Source organism: Elephas maximus, chromosome 6 (assembly GCF_024166365.1).
Source record: "Elephas maximus indicus isolate mEleMax1 chromosome 6, mEleMax1 primary haplotype, whole genome shotgun sequence".
NCBI lineage: Eukaryota > Metazoa > Chordata > Mammalia > Proboscidea > Elephantidae > Elephas > Elephas maximus.
This window is the reverse complement of record NC_064824.1, coordinates 141,165,943-141,187,936: the sequence shown is the minus strand read 5'-3', so window position 1 is coordinate 141,187,936 and position 21,994 is coordinate 141,165,943. Positions and strand designations below refer to the sequence as shown.

Genomic DNA, 21,994 nt, shown 5'->3' with positions numbered 1-21,994 from the left:
GGTCACATCCCTGGGGCCACTCGACCTGGCCCCAGAAGGAGCTCTTGTAAACTTCCCTGAAAGCTGAAGACCGACTCGGACCCAGAGATGCTGTCTTCTCTAGGGACCTTAATCTAGCAGTGACAGTATTGCCCTCTCCTTGTCTCTCTGTATTGGTGCTTGCCTCTCAATTTTGCAAAACTGAAGACTATATGTTAGGATTATATGTGTAGATAGTATAACCCTGGAGAATGTATGTTAGGAGTGTATGTATATGTGGCATAACCCTGGGGAATATACATTAGGAGTGTATGTGTACATGGCATAACCCTGGAAAATGTACATTATGAGTGTGTTGGTACATGGTGTAACCCTGGGGAGTAAACATTAGGAGTGTATGTGTACCCGGCATAACCCTGGGGAGTATACATTAGGAGTGTATGTGTACCCAGCATAACCCTGGGGAATATACATTAGGAGTGTATGTGTACATGGCGTAACCCTGGGGAATATACATTAGGAGTGTATGTGTACCCGGCATAACCCTGGGGAATATACATTAGGAGTGTATGTGTACCCGGCGTAACCCTGGGGAATATACATTAGAAGTGTATGTGTACATGGCATAACCCTGGGGAGTATACATTAGGAGCGTACGTGTACATGACGTAACCCTGGGGAGTGTACATTAGGAGTGTATGTGTACCCGGCGTAACCCTGGGGAATATACATTAGGAGTGTATGTGTACATGGCGTAACCCTGGGGAGTATACATTAGGAGCGTACGTGTACATGACGTAACCCTGGGGAGTGTACATTAGGAGTGTATGTGTACCCGGCATAACCCTGGGGAGTATACATTAGGAGCGTAGGTGTACATGGCGTAACCCTGGGGAGTATACATTAGGAGCGTAGGTGTACATGGCGTAACCCTGGGGAGTATACATTAGGAGCGTAGGTGTACATGGCGTAACCCTGGGGAGTATACATTAGGAGCGTAGGTGTACCCGGTGTAACCCTGGGGAGTATACATTAGGAGCGTAGGTGTACATGGCGTAACCCTGGGGAGTATACATTAGGAGTGTATGTGTACCCGGCGTAACCCTGGGGAATATACATTAGGAGTGTATGTGTACCCGGCGTAACCCTGGGGAATATACATTAGGAGTGTATGTGTACATGGCATAACCCTGGGGAGTATACATTAGGAGCGTACGTGTACATGACGTAACCCTGGGGAGTGTACATTAGGAGCGTACGTGTACCCGGCGTAACCCTGGGGAGTATACATTAGGAGCGTAGGTGTACATGGCGTAACCCTGGGGAGTATACATTAGGAGCGTAGGTGTACCCGGCGTAACCCTGGGGAGTATACATTAGGAGCGTAGGTGTACATGGCGTAACCCTGGGGAGTATACATTAGGAGCGTATGTGTACCCAGCATAACCCTGGGGAATATACATTAGGAGTGTATGTGTACATGGCGTAACCCTGGGGAATATACATTAGGAGTGTATGTGTACCCGGCATAACCCTGGGGAATATACATTAGGAGTGTATGTGTACCCGGCGTAACCCTGGGGAATATACATTAGGAGTTTATGCGTACATGGCATAACCCTGGGGAGTATACATTAGGAGCATACGTGTACATGACGTAACCCTGGGGAGTGTACATTAGGAGCGTACGTGTACCCGGCGTAACCCTGGGGAGTATACATTAGGAGCGTAGGTGTACATGGCGTAACCCTGGGGAGTATACATTAGGAGCGTAGGTGTACATGGCGTAACCCTGGGGAGTATACATTAGGAGCGTAGGTGTACATGGCGTAACCCTGGGGAGTATACATTAGGAGTGTAGGTGTACATGGCGTAACCCTGGAGAAAAGCACAAAATCAGTATATTTTGGCAGGGAGGGGAGCACGAAGAGTCCCCAGTCCTGGTGATGTTGTTTCTTCCTCACAGTGGGGGATACACCGGTGTTCATTCTGTTACTGTTCTTTTTACTTAAGGTGTATGTTCTTTAGTGTGTATGATACATTTCACAACAAAGAAAGAAAAGAACTAATAATCATGCGTCCGCAATATCACGCACATCCACGCAGGCAAAATGTGGGTGCAGGAGGAAATTGTGATTCACTAGTTAAAATATCTATTGTTTTTCCCTAGATTTGAATGAATTATTCTTCACTTGAAGGGACCCTAAACTGTGGCCGAAAAAAGAATAATGCTTCTTGTTATTCCATATTTATACGATGACATTCGATGGTTTCATGAAAAGAGGACCTAACCCATGTAATGGAAAATCAGTGTCCTTCTCTGCGATCATTTATTTTTTTTTAAAAGGAGAGCAACAGATTTTCTGTTTGTGATTGAGAACTTCTAATTCATAGTGCAGGCCTGCCATTTCTCGTTGGGACTGTGAATATAGTCTTTGTGCTATTACTAACGTCATGAGTCTGATTGTATTAATAAGTTTCCCAAGGCACAACCTATGAAAGCAGTTTTCTACTCTGCCGTAAAATATTCATGAGAATACAGGCTTTTTTGTTTTGATGCTGCGTTCTTGAAGTAGAGAAGGTTTTATTGTTTTCTCTGGGGCACTTGGGTCAAAAGCACCAGCAGCGACTGTTGGGAACTCATGGCATTTGAAGTCGTGTTTGATACAGAAATAGTACAAGCCATGTTTGACGCACCCGCCAAGAACTTGAATGAATGGGGATTGTGGTTCTGAGCTCTGCAGCTGGTCCTGGCAGGGCGGGGGATGCTTGAGCCACTTCCCCCACCCACCTGGCTCCCCGTGGTTGGACCCATTCACGAGAAGAGAGTGTTTCTCAGGCACCCTTGGTGGGTCTTCTCGCCTGACGGGAGTTCGGATGTTGTGTGTCTTAACAGCAAACACAGCCTTGTTTAAGAGGTGAAGCAGCGGTGATAATAGCTGGTTATGATATGTCCGACGTGGGTAACAGTGGTGATAACTGGTTTCGGTTATCTATGTCTGATGTGTGTAACAAAAAAAAATGTGATGGCTGGGTAACAATGGTGATAGCTGGTTATGGTGCATCTCACGTGGGTAACAATGGTGATGGCTGGTTATGGTGCTTCTGACATGGGTAACAATGGTGATGGCTGGTTATGGTGCTTCTGACATGGGTAACAATGGTGATGGCTGGTTATGGTGCGTCTCACGTGGGTAACAATGGTGGTGGCTAGTTATGGTGCTTTTGACATGGGTAACAGTGGTGACGGCTGGTTATGGTGCTTCTGACATGGGTAACAATGGTGACGGCTTGTTATGGTGCTTCTGACGTGGGTAACAGTGGTGACGGCTGGTTGTAGTGCTTCTGACGTGGGTAACAATGGTGACGGCTGGTTATGGTGCGTCTCACATGAGTACCAATGGTGACAGCTGGTTATGGTGCGTCTCACGTGAGTACCAATAGTGACAGCTGGTTATGGTGCATCTCACGTGAGTACCAATGGTGACAGCTGGTTATGGTGCGTCTCACGTTGAGTACCAATGGTGACAGCTGGTTATGGTGCATCTCACGTGAGTACCAATGTGACAGCTGGTTATGGTGCGTCTCACATGAGTACCAATGGTGACAGCTGGTTATGGTGCATCTCACATGAGTACCAGTGGTGACAGCTGGCTATGGTGCGTCTCACATGAGTACCAATGGTGACAGCTGGCTATGGTGCGTCTCACGTGAGTACCAATGTGACAGCTGGCTATGGTGCGTCTCACGTGAGTACCAATGGTGACAGCTGGCTATGGTGCGTCTCACGTGAGTACCAGTGGTGACAGCTGGCTATGGTGCGTCTCACGTGAGTACCAGTGGTGACAGCTGGCTATGGTGCGTCTCACGTGAGTACCAGTGGTGACAGCTGGCTATGGTGCGTCTCACGTGAGTACCAGTGGTGACAGCTGGCTATGGTGCGTCTCACGTGAGTACCAGTGGTGACAGCTGGCTATGGTGCGTCTCACGTGAGTACCAGTGGTGACAGCTGGCTATGGTACGTCTCACGTGAGTACCAACGGTGACAGCTGGTAATGGCACGTCTCACGTGAGTACCAACGGTGACAGCTGGTAATGGCACGTCTCACATGAGTAACAGCATTTTTATCTTTTTCTGTGCTTTTTAACTTTCTATAGCAGAAGAATGACATTTTACATGATACTTGAAATGTTAAACTAAGGCAGGACTTAACATCCATGCCTACTGCTTAGTAACTATGGAAGAAGTGTTGCTGTAAGCTCAGCAATGACCTGCCGACCCGTGGCCTCAACCTCAGCATCCTGCACAGAACCAGGGACGTACAGGCGCCTCTGAGAGGGGAGAGGGCTGTCTGCAGGTCTCCTCGTAGTCTCAGTGTGCCCTTCCACTGGACTCACTGTAGTCTGTGGCTTCCGTGTGAAATAATTCACGTGAGCCGATAGAGAGTGAGTCTATCTCTCAGATAAAGACCGACAGCTGACAGAACACACTAACCTGGAGCGAGACCCGTCCTGTGTCCACATGCTTTGGAGTGAACTCTTGGGCTGTGGTGGGGCTCCCTGGGTGCGTGGGGGTGGCTGGGCTAGGTGTGCTAGAGTAAGAGAAGGCTGCAGGCTGCATAGAGCTGCGATCTAACTCTGATGGTACATTTACAGCCAGTTCAATGTGTGCCGAGTGAGGGCCAGAAACTTCTCTCCAAGGCCTGTGCCAAAGAGAAGAAGCCAGCACTGGGGATGCTCAGCACGTGATATGTGATGTGGTATATGTTACATTTGAAAATGCTGATTTTCTTTCATTGCAGTTTATAAATTTCTTTCAAAATGAAATTTAAAACAATTTGGGGAAACATTACAAATCTCCAAGGGAACAGCTTACAAACAGCTTTAAAAAATTAATGCCTGAGGAATTTAAGCATTACTAGCTTGAGCAGACTGGATGACAAAGGGGGTTGAAAATTAAGAAAAAGAAAAGCAAAACAAGTAAGCAATAAAGCCGCCTTCACCTTCCCGCCATCCCACCACGAAGGCTTAGTTTGGTTTGATAAGGTAAATCACTGAGAAATTGAAAAGAACCTCTCAAGGCTTTTTCCCCCCATATTTTTGTGCATATCGGCCTGTCTCATCCATCCTCAGTTATAAATGCTGGTGGCATCTTTGTAAAGGCTCTGTGTTCATTTGACATTCTCCAAAACTGAGGTTGAGGGCGCATGGTTCACACTGGCTACCTGGAAGTGGACCTGGCCGGGGGGCAGAGTTGTGGAGCTTTCAGTCCCCCTCACCCATCCTCTGACCAATGGGTACAGCTTCAGCAGAGGTTGAGTTGTGGTGGCGTTAGTATCATTTCTGTTAAACGCAGTGGACAAGACGTGAGATTGTGCTTCCTTGTAAAATGCACCGTGATTCCCGATTTGCTGGAATCTGAGGAAAATTTAAAGAACCCTGACCTCAGCTGCAGTGTGGGGAGATAGGAGACCCACCTCACCTCCCCACCCCGTTAGTCAGAGCAGTGCTGAGTCCCAGCTGCCCTTCCACCTGCAGTCGCCCTTGATGTCCCCAGAGCCTCTGTGAGCCCCCACTGCCAGCCCCTCCTCTGCCTCGCTCCCCCATGACCCCCGACTCACACCCCAGCTTGAGCCACTGTGCTGCTCACTGTGTGTGCACAGTCCCCTATCATGTCCACGCACACACAGCCCATGTGACCCCCCCATCTCTGTGCACACGCACCGACCGTGTAACCCCCCAGTCTCTGTGCATACACAGCCTGTGTGACCCCCCCAGTCTCTGTGCACACACAGCCCATGTGACCCCCCAGTCTCTGTGCACACACGCCGAACATGTAACCCCCCAGTCTCTGTGCATACACAGCCCATGTGACCCCCAGTCTCTGTGCACACACAGCCCATGTGACCACCCCCAGTCTCTGCACCCATGCAGCCCATGTGACCCCCACCCAGGCCTGCTGTCAGAGAACTGCTGGCCCCCAGTCTCTGGTTCCCACAAGACTCCCCCGCCCCCCCTGCAGTGGGAGCCTCACACAGAGCCTGAGACTGTGCATGCTTCTTAAATAAAAGAATGCGTGAGCAGAAGTGGAAACATTTGGCCCATTGTATTTTTGTGGTTAATAAAAGGTATCCCTTATTAGTAGTTTTATGTTCAGAGTTTTTAAAGATACTGACTGTGTGACCTAACTGATGGTGCCCTCCCCCCCGCCACCGCAATTGATGAAAACTTAGAAGAGGGAGAGGCAAGTGCCAAAGGAGCCCCAGACTTGGCCCAGCCTTGCTACTCCATCCATAAAGGCATAGGTGACATGGCATGTCTTCTAAAGCAGGGCTCACACCTGTCTTCCCATCACAGGGCCAGGTGCGGTGGTACAGAGGAGAAGCGGTACAATAATGCAGGAGGCAAGGTGATGGGACTGCCTACTGGTTCTTCATGCTTGTTTTACGTGAGGGAAACTGTCACTGCTGAACCAGGCAAGAGCCATCTGAGAAACTGCAGGCTGGGCTCAGCTGTGGATGTGGACTGGACATTCTAGATCTTTCAGACATTCTAGACCCTTTGGGCATCCTAGAGGCATTGGACATCCTGGATTCAGTGGACAGTCTAGACACACTGGACATTCTAGATCCATTAAACATCCTGGATTGAGCAGTCTAGACACACTGTACATCCCAGATCCACCGGATGTTCTAGACCCATCAGAGTGTGTGTGTGTCTGATTCCTAAACACAGGTTAGCTTTCTCCTAGAAAGCACAGGCAGCCTCACCTGAGGAGACATGTTAAGTAACTCACCTGCAATCTGTTAAGAAACTGAGCCATTAACAGGTTAAAGGAGAAAAACTTAATGATCAAATCAACGAATGCAGAAAAGAGAATTAGTAAAACCTGACAGTCATTTGCAGTGATTTTTTTTTGTGTGTGTGTGTGTGCTTTAGATGAAGGTTTACAGAGTAATTTGTTTCTCATTAAACAGTTACTACACATACTGTTCTGTGGCAATGGTTGCCAACACTGTGATGTGTCAACACTCTCCCTTTCTCGACCTTGGATTCCCCATTTCCATTTGTCCAGCTTACCTGTCCCCTCCTGCCTTCTTGTCCTTGCCCCTGGGCTGGTGTGCCCATGTAGTCTTGGATACATGGATGAGCCGCGTGTATTATTGTTTGTTTTATGGGCTTGTCTAATCTTTGGCTGAAGGGTGAACCTCAGGGGTGACTTCAGTACTGAGAGAAAAGGGTGTCCAGGGGCCATACTCATGGGATTTCTCCAGTCTCTGTGAGATCAGTAAGTCCGGCCTTTTTTGTGAGTTAGAATTTTGTTCTACATTTTTCTTCAGCTCTGTCTGAGACTTTCTGTTGTGGTCTCTGTCAGAGCAGTCGGTGGTATCCAGGCACCATCTAGTTGTGTTGTACTCGGCCTGGTGGAAGCTGTGGTGGTTGCAGTCCATTAGTCCTTTGGACTAATCTTTCCCTTTCGTCTTTGGTTTTCTTCATTCTCCCTTGCTGCAGATGGGGTGGGACCAGTGGAGCACCTTAGATGGCTGCTCACAAGCTTTGAAGACCCCAGACACTACTCACCAAAGTAGGATGTAGGACATTTTCTTTATAAACTATGCCAGTTGAGCTAGATGTCCCTGGAGACCATGGTCCCCACAGCCCTCAGCCCAGTCATTCGGCCCCTCAGGGAGTTTGGATGTGTCTGTAGAGCTCCCATGATCTAGCCTCGGTCGAGTTGGGCTGGCTTTCCGTTGCAGGTATGATTTAAAAAAAAAAAAAGTTTTAGCACTATTGTACAAGTGAAAGGCGGGTCATGCAGCCCCATCTTGAGAAAGGAAAAGGCAAACAGGATCTCCCTTTCAGAAGCCGGGTCACTTTGCCTTGTCTTTTCTCCAACTCTCCTCTCTGCTCCTCTGTGGTATTTTATTCTTCAAAAGGAAGTCTGAAGCAAATGTAGCAAAATATTCAGGTTTTACAAAACCAGAGGCGTTTATACAGTTTGTCCACTGTATTATTCTTTATAACTGGCTCTATTTTGCTATATTTCATAATAAAAATGAGGGGAAAAAAAGGCAACAGAGGAAATGAAAAGAATCCAGGCTTTAATGGTGCACGTGTACGGTGGGATATCACTCCATGTTCCCCGGTCCTGCTTATCAAGAACTCAGTTTATTTGTGTCGACTTTTCTCACATAAATATCAGTTAAAAACCTTTTAGTATGTCAAGGACATATTAGTTGGTTAATTTAATGTAATTAAAAAATAATAACTGTACATTTAGAAAGTTGGGGCCTGCGTATCACTGGTTTGGGAGAAGAGGCCAGAGACACAGCCCACGGCCTGATGTACCCAGTGTCAGTGAGCACTTCAGAAAAAACCCAAAGAGACATGAGAATTTGATTCAGACACAAAAGAGCCCACCAGGGATGCAGTGTGGCCTCCCGGGACACCATGTCTCCTTTCGCTCTCAAAGCCAAAGCCACACCCAGCTCTGGTGGCTGCTGTTAGCCTCTGGCCCTGCAGACAGCAAGCTGGGGTCCAGGGCTGGTTTGTCTTTGTGCCAGAGAAGCCCAGCTCCGGGAGGAGCCTCGAGGTGAGCAGCACAATCAGGTTAGAGGCCAGGGGTTCCATGTGGGCGCTGGGGGCTTCAGAAAGACGGGGACTTCTATCAGGGACCCAAGAGCTGCTGCATGCTGGCCCTGCTCTGTTCCAGGGGCCCAGAGCCACCGTACCCCAGCCCCTCTCTGTTCTAGAGGCCCAGAGCCACTGTACCCCAGCCCCACTCTGTTCTAGGGGCCCAGAGCCACTGTACCCTGGGCCCCCTCTGTTTTTAGAGGCCCAGAGCCACCATACCCTGGCCCCCCTCTGTTCTAGGGGCCCAGAGCCACTGTATCCTGGCCCCTTCTGTTTTAGGGGCCCAGAGCCACTGTACCCCAGCCCCTCTCTGTTCTAGGGGCCCAGAGCAACCATACTCTGGCCCCTCTCTGTTCTAGGGACCCAGAGCCACTGCACCCGGGCCCCACTCTGTCCCGGGCACTGCCCTGGCTCTTTGCCTTTCTGAGCCCTGCCCTGCAGGTGTGATGCTCTCATTTCAGCCCAGGGCATCAAAGCTCAAAGTCCCATGGCCTGAGGGGCCGTGCTGGGGCATTAGAACCCAGGGCTCTGCAGAGCCAGAACCTCTATGGTCTGAAGACTAAGGCTAGCTTGGGACCTGCCACCCAGCAGTGACCCCAGAAGTGCTCCGAGTGGGGCCAGTTGTCCCTTAGAGACCACGGGTCTCTGGCCAAGACTGTGGGGCGTGGTTTCTCCTGGGAACTGGGAATGTCCAGCGCCAATCTGCATTGGAGTCTGGAAGCCTGCTCTGTGGAGGATCGGGTCTCAGGCATGTGGGTGGGTAGGCAGCTCCCAGGGAGACATTGTAGACAAGGCCAAGCCCATTGCATGAGCCGACCCACAGGGTGCTCCTAGCAGGGACGACCCTCCAAGGCCCCCAGGAGGAGCTGCCCTCTCTGGCCTTCATTTGTGTGGGCTCGGCCCTCTGTTAAGGCTGGAGTCTTCTCCCTGTCCTGAGGTCTCGTGGGTATGGGGAGAAGTGAGCCCATACCAGGTGGGGCATATTCTGGAAGGGCTGCGCCTGTGGGCCTCACAGAGGGGCAGCACAGGGCAGGATTCTGCCAGCAGGTGTGAAAGCCGCCCTGTAATGTCAGTGGCCTTAGTTGAGGTAGTTTTGTGGATTGTGTGTGCCCGCAGGCACTGAAGTACTTTTTTAAAAAACCCAGCTATCGTGAAGAGAGTGATGTTCACGATTTAAAACTTACTTTCTTTTTGACTCGCCTCTCTCACGTTAATTTCGTATTGACTCGTCAGCACTGAGATGGATTTAACCTGCTTCCAGTCAGAATCGTCTGTGGTGCTTTTGGTAGTACCTCAGTGTGACGTGGGAGGCCCGTTTCTCTGTGAAGCACAGACGCAGAGCTGATGGATGTGCCCGCTCAGGCGAGCCCGGGGACGTTGTATCGGCTGCAGTCGGGTAAACATGTTTTCTGAGAGGGCACTCATGTCACCATGGAAACGGGCTCTTGTCTTCAGTGTATCCGCACCACTTCCGTGGTACACACTGTTCTTGTGGATAACACACACAACTTTTTAGTGGCTTCATTAAAAAGGAGAAAAGAACAGGCTGCTTGGCTTCTGCTTACTGGGATTCAGTTCTTTTTCCTTGGCTACGTAGAGCCTTTTTCTTCATTTTTTCCTTATTGGCTTTCAGAAAGGCCCTTGAGCCGGCAGCCTTCTCCCTGCAGGGAGCTGGGTCTTCTTCGCCTTTCTTTTCTTGGTGGGGGGGGGTCCTGTGTGTGTCTCTCCTGGCGTGACCTTTGATTTTTGCGATTTTTGCTCTTGAGAAATGGTGGTCTCTGAGCCTTGCGTTTTGGGCACAGAGTGGGGAGAGGTGTCCAGAAAGCAAAGTGACCCAGAGCCCCTGGGCACGCTCAGAGGCCACCGTAGTCTCAGGGAGCAAGGGGCCAGGGACGTGTATGCTGGCAGTGAGAGGCCTGTGCTGTCTCCCCACAGTGGACGTGGTCTCTGGGGACATTGGGGACATGTGTGCTGGCAGTGACTGGCCTGTGCCGTCTCTCCATAGTGGACATGGTCTCTGGGGGGGCAGTGGGGGACGCGTGTGCTGACAGCAGCCCGTGCTGTCTCCCCATAGTGGACGTGGTCTCTGGGGCCATTAGGGACACGTGTGCTGGCAGTGAGCAGCCTGTACCCTGCTCACCCCATAGTGGTCGTGGTCTCTGGGGCCCATGGGGACACGTGTGCTGGCAGTGACTGGCCTGTGCTGTCTCCCCATAGTGGACGGGATCTCTGGGGACATTGTGGTTGTGTGTGCTGGCAGTGACCGGCCTCTGCTCTCCCCTCACAGTGGACGCAGTCACAGCACTGCCCCTGCAAGTCGCTCCCACGGCTGTGCCCATGGACCTGCGCCTGGACCCCCCGTTCCCGCTGCCCGTGGCGGAGCCTGCCCTGCGCGAGCAGCAGCTGCAGCAGGAGCTCCTGGCCCTGAAGCAGAAGCAGCAGCTCCAGAGGCAGATCCTCATCGCCGAGTTCCAGCGGCAGCACGAGCAGCTGTCCCGGCAGCACGAGGCTCAGCTCCACGAGCATGTCAAGGTGAGGGCGGGGACAGGGGCCGAGACGCTCACGTGTGCCCACGAGCACGTCAAGGTGAGGGCGGGGACAGGGGCTGGGACGCTCACGTGTGCCCACGAGCACGTCAAGGTGAGGGCGGGGACGGGCTGGGACGCTCACGTGTGCCCACGAGCACGTCAAGGTGAGGGTGGGGACAGGGGCTGGGACGCTCACGTGTGCCCACGAGCACATCAAGGTGAGGGCAGGGACAGGGGCTGGGATGCTCACGTGTGCCCACGAGCACGTCAAGGTGAGGGCGGGGACAGGGGCTGGGACGCTCACGTGTGCCCACGGGGACGTCAAGGTGAAGGTGGGGACGGGGGCTGGGACGCTCATGTGTGCCCACGAGCACGTCAAGGTGAGGGTGGGGACGGGCAGGGACACTCATGTGTGCCCATGAGCACGTCAAGGTGAGGGCAGGGACACTCAAGTGTGCCCACGGGGACGTCAAGGTGAGGGCAAGGGACACGGGCCTGGGATGCTCATGTGTGCCCACGAGCACATCCAGGTGAGGCCGGGGGTACGAGGGCCTCAGATGCTCAACGTATGCCCGCAAGCACTCTGTGTGAGGTGGGAGGGGTGGGGGGGAGAGGGCCTCAGATGCTCACATGTACCCAAGAGTATATCAAAGTAAAGTGGAGGGAGGGGAGACGAGGGCCCCGAACACTCACGTGTGCCCACGAGCACGTCCAGGTGAGGCGAGAGCAAGAGGGTCGAGGGCTTTGAATGCTCACGTGGGCTTGATGCCATCACACTCCTACCTGGAATCCCGCCAAGCGACCAGAAGGGACACTGGGATTGGTGCTCGGGGTCTTCCTCATTGTGGTGCTGACCTCAGTGACTAGAAACTGTCCAACAGCACGGCCCTGGCTAGGCAAGCTGTGGTCACACGTACTATGTATTTGTGACATTTAAAAGTCATGGCCTAGGAAGTGCACTTAAAACAGGGAAAGTATTTATCATCTAATTTCATCTAAACATATAGGATGTGCCCATACATGCAAAAATGGCCAGCAGGAAGAACTACCAAAGCAGCAACAGTGACGATCTCTTGATGGTGTGTTTACAGATCCTTTTGTTTCCATCTTGGGACTTCTCTGACTTTTCTCAGTTTTTCCCATTGACTTTTTATAATCGGAATACGTTACTAACGTTTTCATTTAAATAGAGTAAGAAAAAAAAACTAACGGAGGGTTTTTTTTCTTGGTACTTGGTAAAAATGACGTGGCAGGAGCGTCTGACCTCCTGTAAACTCACAAGGGGGAAGGAGAATCAAGATCAACAGCCCAAGGCTAATTCCTCTGCGGCAAAGTTCAGGCATACATCTACCCTCTAACCTTTTTACCAATTCTGACACCAGCTATCCCTCCTGTGGCACTTTCTGTTTCTTTGTTGGATTTCATAAATCACTGCGATGGCCACACAGAACTCAAACTGTACTTACAGTTATGGAGTTGATTAGGGAAGTAACAGGTTACAACTCAGGATACAGTTCTTTGACCAGGACAGCCTCTTCTCAGCCGTGCCACGGGCAGGTCTCTCTCTGGTCCTCGGCCCCTTGGCACTACCTCTGCCCTGCTCTGGCAAGTGTTACACAAAGCTCTTTAAAACCCGTTGCTGTTGAGTAAATTCCAACTCATAACGACCCTATAGGACAGAGTAGAACTGCCCTATATGGTTTCCAAGGAGTGCCTGGTAGATTTGAACTGCTGACCATTTGGTTAGCAGCCGAGCTCTTGACCACTGTGCCATCAGGGCTCTTTAGCTCCGCCAGTAAGTGCCTGGGGGCACTCAACTCCACCAGGAAGCTTCCTGCCTGAAGGCACTCAGCTTTCTTGCTCTGTGGGTCAGCACACCCACTGTAACCACCTCGCTCTGTAGGCTGGGAAGCCTATCATGCCATCTCATGCTGGTTTTCTGATTCTGCTGCTGCCAGTTCTCTGCCATGCTTACCGCTGCTTCTTGCCTTCTTGTGCCATCTCCAGGGGTGCAGCTATTTGTCTCCTGGGTCTAGAAGGTTTTCAGCATAGGGATCCCTAGTCCAAAGGATGCGCTTTACTCCTAGCTCTCCTTCTTGGTGTTAGTGCCCCCCCGCCCTTTTAACTCTTATAAGATAAAAGATACAACTCAAGCATGGGCCTGACTTGAATAAGCGTGGTGACTTGGGTAATAGTGGTAACTTGAGTCCTACCCTGAAGTAAGGTGCTTACTCAAGATACATCCTACGCTAACCCTGCCCCATTAGCATAACAGACAGCTCACTTCCAAAGAGAACCATAATCACAGGCATAGAGGCTAGGATTTACAATACATCACAAAATGGAGGATAATTACATCAGATCATAAGGTGGAAGATGACTATTACACAACTGCCAAACCACTGAAAATCATCGCTTAGCCAAGTTGACACATAATGTTAACTATCACAGGGTCCATACACCTTATTTACATTGGCAGCAAGCTGTCTAATCCCCTTGGTTGGCCACAAGCACTTTATTTGCATAGTCCCACCCACTCTTTGTGTGAGAGTCACAAAGACTATGGCTATTAGAGCCATATTAAGTAATTCACTGTACTTATTCTCTACAATATTTAATCTGATCCTAGATTTTGAAATTAAATAAACTAGTATGAAATACATATAAGTGATATGGCGTGAAATTATGTTTTGCATCTGAAAGTCAATGATGATGTCTGTGGACTGGGTTTCACTGCATTTGACCCACATAGAACAGCCCTGTCCAATGGAAATAGGACGAGGTTTTGTAAATTTTCTAGTAGCCTCATTATAAAAAAAACGGTGGTTTGACTTCCTTTTCGCTGTGTAACAAATCACCCCTCAAATTTAGCAGCTCATAACAGTAAACATGCCTTATCTCAGTTGATGTGGGCTAGGAGTCCAGGAACAGAGAGGCGGGTGGTCTGGCTCTGGGCCCCCCAGGAGGTTGCAGTGACCATGTGGGTCAGGGCTGCATCTGAAGGTTAACTGGGGCTGAAGGATCCGTGTCCAAGCCCACTCACGTGGCTGTGGGCACAAGGCCTCAGTCCCCGCACTCCCCCTGACCCCGTGGGCCTCCCAACAGGGCTGCTCACAACACAGCAGTCAGCTTCCCCAGGGGGAGCAATGAGAATGTGACCCAAGTAGAAGCCACAGCATCTTTGTGACCTAATTTCAGAAATGACACACCATCACCACTGCCTTCTGCTGCTGGTCACACAGATCAACCTGGCACTTGATGGGAGGGGGCCTGGGCAAGGGCACCACCACCGGGAGGAGGGTTCATCCGGAACCACTGGGAGATAATTTATTTAACCTAGTATTTCCAGAATACCATTTCTACACGCGCTTCAAGTCCGCTTCGCTTTTGGCAAGCAAGGTTGTGTCATTTGCATAGCGTGGGTTGTTAATGAGTCTTCCTCCAGTCCTGATGTCCCGTTCTTCTTCATATAGTCCAGCTTCTTGGATTATGTGCTCAGCATACAGGTTGAATAGGTATGGTGAAAGGATACAACCCTGACGTATACCTTTCCTGACTTTAAAACATGCAGTATCCCCTTGTTCTGTTCAAACAACTGCCTCTTGATCTGTGTACTTGAAGCACTTATTGATGAAGATCAAAGACTACAGCCTTCAGTATGGATTCCACCTTAACATAAAGAAAACAAAAATCCTCACAACCGGACCAATAAGCAACATCATGATAAACAGAGAAAAGTTTGAGGTTGTCAAGGATTTCATTTTACTTGGATCCACAATCAACACCCATGGAAGCAGCAGTCAAGAAATCAAAAGACGCATTGCATTGGGCAAATCTGCTGCAAAAGACCTCTTTAGTGTTGAAAAGCAAAGATGTCACCTTGAAAACTTAAGGTGCGCCTGACCCGAGCCATGGTATTTTCAGTCACGTCATATGCATGTGAAAGCTGGACAATGAATAAGGAAAACTGAAGAAGAACTGACCCCTTTGAATTGCGGTGTTGGTGAAGAGTATTGAATATACCATGGACTGCCAAAGAACGAACAAATCTGTCTTGGAAGAAGTGTACCCAGAATGCTCCTTAGAAGTAAGGATGGGGAGACTATGTCTCACATACTTTGGACGTGTTATCAGGAGGGAATAGTCCCTGGAGAAGGACATCATGCTAGGTAAATTAGAAAGTCAGCAAAAAAGAGGAAGACCCTCAATGAGACAGATTGACACAGTGGCTGCAACCATGGGCTCAAACATAACAATGATTGTGAGCGTGGTGCAGGACTGGGCAGTGTTTCTTTCTGTTGTACGTAGGTTTGCTGTGTGTCAGAACCAACCTGATGGCACCTAACAACAACATAACAAAATGAGAAACTGACACATGAACAAACCCCTTGTATGTGAAGAGTGAGCAGTGGTGGGCTGGGAAGCAGGAAACACAGACGACCTTTGAGAGGGGCCTGCGCCACATCTCCTAACAAGGCTGGCTTCCAGCCCTGAGCCTTCAGGGCCCTTGTTTCTCTCCTAGGCTGATACCTCTCCCTCCAGAATGTTCACATCAGTGCTGCAGGCTCTGCAGGCCGGTGCCATACGGCTGGGCTGGGCAGTCTGATGGTCAGGCTAGGCTCCTCATTCCTGGTAGGCCCCTGGGAGCACTCACCCGACCCACAGTCCTGAGTGGGGCCACCTGGTGGTGAGGTGGGGAGCAGTCACCCCAAACCACAGTCCTGGGGAATTGGACATTCAGAGTGATGACAGAATCCCCCAGAGGCCTGAGTCTCAGCACAAAAAGAAGCTCAAGGTTCCATTTTCTCTGCCCATTTTAGTCATTTGTTTTGTTTTTTTTCATTTAAAATGGCGCTTGTAAAGCTGTTTAATCTGTGGGATTGTGTCATTCCACTGGTCCTTCTTTGTTTTGATGACCTGTGTGCTCTTCATGAGCCGTCCTATCGTTAGTGACATTTGGCGATGGTGTTTGTCAGAAAGGTTTCCTGAGCACACAGTCTAATTGCTGTCACTATCCTTTGGTGACTCTGAATAGAATTTTGCAGTTAAAAAGGTAATAGTCTTTAAAGTATAACTTAAATTGCTACTTTGGGGTCAATAAGGTCCTTAATAAGGATTATTAGGCTCAGTATTACGCTTGCACCTCACAGAGGATCTTTGCCATTTGAGGCCTAAGCACATGCCGAATTTCCTTCTTCCCTCTTGGGCACTTCTACTTAGAGCTGGACCCCAGGGAAGCATTGGCAGTCAAGGTGGGCAGGGGGCGGGGTGAGCGTGTAAGTATATGGGGGGTAAGAGGCATGGGGGGGTTTACACTCAGGAACTTGCTGATTATTTAGTGGCCTGGGACAGCATAAATGATTGAAAGGCAGTTATCTAGACTTGTTATTTTTTGGATTTGTTGCATCCTTTTTAACTTTGTCTATCTATCTGGAACCCTGGTGGCATAGTGGTGAAGAGCTTGGCTGCTAACCAAAAGGTCAGCAGTTTGAATCCAGCAGCTACTCCTTGGTAACCCTGTGGAGCAGTTCTACTCTGTCCTATGTGGTTACCGTAGGGTTGCTATGCCTCAGAATCAACTCGAAGGCAACAGGTTTGGTTTGGAGCCCTGGTGATACAGTGGTTAGCATTGGGGTGTTAACCAAAGGATCTGCAGCTCGAACCCACCAGCTGTTCCTTGGAAAACCTCTGGGGCAGTTCCACTCAGTCATACAGGGTCAGTATGAGTCAGAATTGACTGCACAGCAATGAGCATATCTGTCTGTCCAGTAAAATCCGTTGCTCTTGATTCATGGTGCCCCCATGTGTGTCAGTATAACTGTGCTCCGTAGGGTTTACAGCAACTTATTTTTCAAAAGTAGATTGCCAGGCAAAAAAAAAAAAAAAAAAACAGAAAGCAAACAAAAAAGAAAAATCCTCACAACTGGACCAGTAAACAACATGATAAACGTAGAAAAGATTGAATTTGTCAAGGATTTCATTTTACTTGGATCCACAGTCAACAACCATGGAAGCAACAGTCAAGAAATCAAAAGTTGCATTGCGTTTGGTAAATCTGCTGCAAAGTACCTCTTTAAAGTATTAAAAAGCAAAGATGTCATTTTGAGGACTAGGGTGCACCTGACCCAAGCCATGGTGTTCTCAATCACCTCACATGCACACAAAAGCTAGACAATGAATATGGAAGACAGAAGAAGAATTGATGCCTTTGAATTGTGGTGTTGGCAGAGAATATTGAGTACACCATGGACTGCCAAAAGAATGAACAAATCTGTCTTGGAAGAAGCACAGCCAGGATGCTCCTTAGAAGCAAGGATGACAAGACTGCATCTCACATACTTTGGATATGTTGTCAGGAGGGATCAGTCCCTGGAGAAGGACATCATGCTTGGTAAAGTAGAGGGTCAGCAGAAAAGAGGAAGACCCTCAATGAGGTGGATTGACACAGTGGCTGCAACAGTGGGCTCAAGTGTAAAAACGATCATGAGGATGGCACAGGACCGGGCAGTGTTTCGTTCTGTTGTACATAGGGTTGTTATATGTAGGAACCGACTCAACGGCACCTAACAACAACAACAACCAGTTGCCAGGCCTTTCTTCCGAGGCACCTCTCCGGGTGGACTTAAACCTCCAGCCTTTCAGCTGAGTGTGTTAACCTTTTGTACCACCCAGAGATTCCATCAAAGGAATATGCGTTCCCAGTCTTAAAAACCAAGTACTATGGGGCAGTTCCACTCTGTCCTATTGGGTCACTTTGAGTCGGAATCAACTGACGGCAGTGGGATTTCTTCAGTGTCTACTTAACACAGCGTGGCCTGCACAACTCCCCGACCTGGGTCCCCTGGCCTGTCTGCTGTCCTGTGCTCTGATTTCTAGAAGCCAGCTCCCACTTTCTGCTGAATATTCCGCGTCGCGATTGTCCACTCGACAGTGTGAGGATTTAGCTCCCTCTACCCTGGTGCACACGCACGTACACGCCCTGCACTTGTAGGGTGCCTTGATACAGTCATGTCACCCATTCGAGAGAAGAGCTCTTCAGGGTTGCATGGTTGTGACTGTGAAGGCTTCTGAGAAGCCTGTCTGCCGTACACCCCAGGAAGGGCGTGGAGGACCGGGAATGCAGTCGGGGCCATGGGGAGGCTCTGAGGTGCAAGCTGTCCCTGCAGTGGTCAGCAGCAGAGCACCGGGCAGGTTTGGGGATACATCTGCACCCCCATGTGTTTCTGGCACCTGCTGCTTCGGTGGCCCCTGTGGCGTGCGTGTGTTCGGCTCTGATAACAGCTCTTCAGCCTTTCTTCCTCCTCCTCGTGGGACTTTCAGTTACTTGTGGACGTGTGCGCTACATTGACGGTTTCATCACGAGAGAGGAAGCCCTTGGGAACCATAAGTCAAAGAACATGCTTCCAGCGATATGTTTTATTAGGCCTGCTGTCAGACAGGGGCCATCCCTGCTGGCCCTGGATGTGAACCAGCTTAAATCGTGGCTGACCCCGTGACCCCAGGAGATGCCGGGGAACCTTGGACCTCCGGGAGCCTCCTTGTCCACGTGGTGCGGTGGCCTGCGGGCAGCGAGGGGCCTTCTTTCCTTCCTTATCCTGGCCACTGGGGCCCCTGGATGGCCCCACACCTGTGCAGTCCGCTGTCCTTGGTGGTTCCCACTCAAGTACAGCTGCCACCCTCAGGGAGGTGTGGGCACGCCTGGCCAGTTACTGCCTCAGAGGAAATCCCGCCTTAGAGAAGAGAGACTGCATGTTACGGTTTTAAAACATCCTGCCAGATGACCCTTCACAAAGGGTTACACTCTCACTGTCGGTCTGCAGGGGGGTCCTTTCCTCTCCTGTGACCATATAGAGGGTGAAGACATACAGACTCTTCCCACGGTGGTTCAATGTGCATGTCTTTTTCTAGTAAAGCTGACCGTGTATGTGTGTGTGTGTGTGTGTGTGTAAACACAGACACAAAGTATGCAAACACACACTCATAAAATATGTTGCTGTTGTTTCGGCTGTTTCCATGGGCGGAGCAGCCTCTTGGAGCTCAGTCATTGATACTGTGACTCCCTCTCTCGGAGATGCAGAAAATTAAAGTGGACCTCGTTTTATGGCCCCGAGAGCAGCACCCTACTGTTTACTTCCTTCCTTTTATTACTTGTCCCAGGTGGTGGAGGAGATTCCCCAGGCCTCAGGCTTCCCAGGTCACATGAGGCCGCTGCTGACTGTGGCGGACACACTGAGCCCTGTGTCTGAGCCCACATCTGGAGAAGTGCCCTGCTGCCCAGATCCCACTCACTCACTCCGTTGCCTGCGTCATCATCACGCCACCGCGTGCTCAGTAGTAAGTGCGGTGATGGCAACAGACTGCCTGTACACGCACCACCTCAGGTTTCTAGGAAATGGGTATGGGTGTGTCAATGACCTGGCTTACCCCCAGGGGACCGAGCACTCCAAGGGGTCCCGAAGGCCAGCCCTAAGGCCAGGAACTCTCACTGCTCTCTCCAGCTGCCCTCTGCTGCAGGCGTCTGTATCACGTACCAGAACATGGAGTTTATAGTGTGTCCTGCCACCTTGATTACACACCTTCCAGGCTGCAGGCTGCATGCAGTTTGCAGGAGAGAAGAAACTTCTTACGTATTTTCAGAGTGGGCAGCTGACAAAGCTGATGTTCTAGAAGAAAGCCTTTGTGGCCTAGTGTGTGGAAGAGACTTGCCCCACGGCATGGCCATCACTCAGCACTGGCTCTCACTCATCTCACTCCTGGCCTCGCTTGGTTCACTGACGCGCCGTGTTCACTCGCACAGATGGTACTGGGCGTGAGCTCTGTTATGTTGTTTTTAGGTGCCTTCCAATCAGTTACATGGGGTTTTACATGACCCCATGTAAAACTGACTGAAACACTGCCCAGTCCTGTGCCATACTCACAGCCATTTCTATGTTTGAGCCCATCGTTGCAGCCACTGTGTCAACCATCTTTTGTCTTTCTCTTTTTTGCTGACCCTCCCCTTCATGATGTCCTTCTCCAGGAACTGGTTCCTCCCGGTAACATGTCCAAAGTATGTGAGACAAAGTCTCACCGACCTCATTTCTAATGGGCATTCTGGCTGTACTTCTTCCAAGACAGATTTGTTTGTTATTTTGACAGTACATGGTATATTCAATACCATAATTCAAAGGCATCAATTATTCTTCGGACTTCCTTACTCATCGTCCAGCTTTCACATGCATGTGAGGGGATTGAAAATATCATGGCTTGGGTCAGGCGCGCCTTAGTCTTCAAGGTGATGTCTTTGCTTTTTAACACTTTAAAGAGGTCTTTTGGAGCAGATTTGCCCAATGCAGTGCATATTTTGATTTCTTGACTGCTGGTCCCTTGGTTGTTGACTGTGAATCCAAGTAAAATGAAATCCTTGACAGCTTCAGTCTTTTCTCCATTTATCGTGGTGTTGCTTATTGGTTCCGTTCTGAGTAGTTTTGTTTTCTTTATGTTGAGGTATAATCCATACTGAAGGCTGTGGTCTTTGATCTTCATCAGTAAGTGCTTCAAGTCCTCTTCACTTTCAGCAAGGAAGGTTTGTGTCATCTGCATAACACAGGTTGTTAATGAGTCTTCCTCCAATCCTGATGCCCTGTTCTTCTTCATATGGTCCGGTTTCTCAGATGATTTGCACAGCATACAGATTGAATAGGTATGGTGGAAGGATACAACTCTGACGCACACCTTTCCTGACTTTAAACCAATCAGTATCCCCTTGTTCTGTCCGAACAACTGCCTCTTGATCTACGTAAAGGTTCCCCATGAGCACAATTAAGTGTTCTTCGCAGTGTTATCCATAGTTTGTTATGATTCACACAGTCGAATGCCTTTGCATAGTCAATAAAACTCAGGTAAACATCCTTCTGATATTCCCTGCTTTCAGCCAGGATCCATCTGACATCAGCAATGATATCCCTGGCTCCATGCCCTCTTCTGAATATGGTTTGAATTTCTGGCAGTTCCCTGTGGATATACTCCTGCAACAATTTTTGAATTATCTTCAGCAAAATTTTACTTGCCTGTGATACTAATGATATCACTCAATAATTGCCCAATTCTGCTGGATCATCTTTTTTGGAATGAGCATGTAAATGAATCCCTTTCAGTCAGTTGGCCCAGTGGTTATCTTCCAAATTTCTTGACATAGACAAGTAAGCTCTTCTGGCATTACATCCATTTGTTGAAACATCTCAATTGGTATTCTGTCCATTCCTGGAGCCTTGTTTTTAGCCATTCCTTTCAGTGCACCTTCTTCCTTCATTACCATCAGTTCCTGATCATATGCTACCTCCTGAAATGACTGAATGTTGACCAGTTCTTTTTGACATAGTGACTCTGCGTATTCCTTTCATCTTCTTTTGATACTTCCTGCATCATCCAGTTTTTTTTCCCTTAGAATCCTTCAGTATTGTAACTCGAGGCTTCAATTTTTTCTTCAGTTCTTTCTGCTTGAGAAATGCTGAATGTGTTCTTCCCCTTTGGTTTTTCTAACTCCAGAGCTTTGCACTTTTCATTATAATACTTTACTTTGTCCTTTCGAGCCACCCATTGAAATTTTCCATTCAACTCTTTATCATTTCTTCCTTTCACTTTAGCTACTCCACATTCAAAAGCAAGTTTCAGAGTCTTCTGATATCCATTTTGGTCTTTTTTTTAAATAACCTTTTACTTTCTTCATGTGTGATGTCTTTGATTTCATCCTACAACTTATCTGGTCTTTGGTCATTAGTGTTCAGTGTATCAGATCTGTACTTGAAATGTCTACAAATTCAGCTGACATAAACTCAAGGTCATACTTTGGCTCTCATGGACTTGTTTTAATT

General features: G+C 49.3%; 1 protein-coding gene across 19 annotated transcripts in view; it reads left to right on the top strand.

The window, feature by feature from the left end:
* HDAC4 (histone deacetylase 4) overlaps positions 1 to 21,994 on the top strand; it is a 338,424-nt gene that overhangs the window by 205,948 nt on the left and 110,482 nt on the right. For all 19 annotated transcript variants that reach the window (XR_007518011.1, XM_049888576.1, XM_049888584.1 and 16 more), the window contains one exon: positions 10,901 to 11,145. Coding sequence is in view for 18 of the 19 variants with exons in the window: in XM_049888576.1 (XP_049744533.1) it covers positions 10,901 to 11,145 (245 nt within the window). In the remaining variant the exon portion in view is untranslated. The remainder of the gene's footprint in view (positions 1 to 10,900; positions 11,146 to 21,994) is intronic.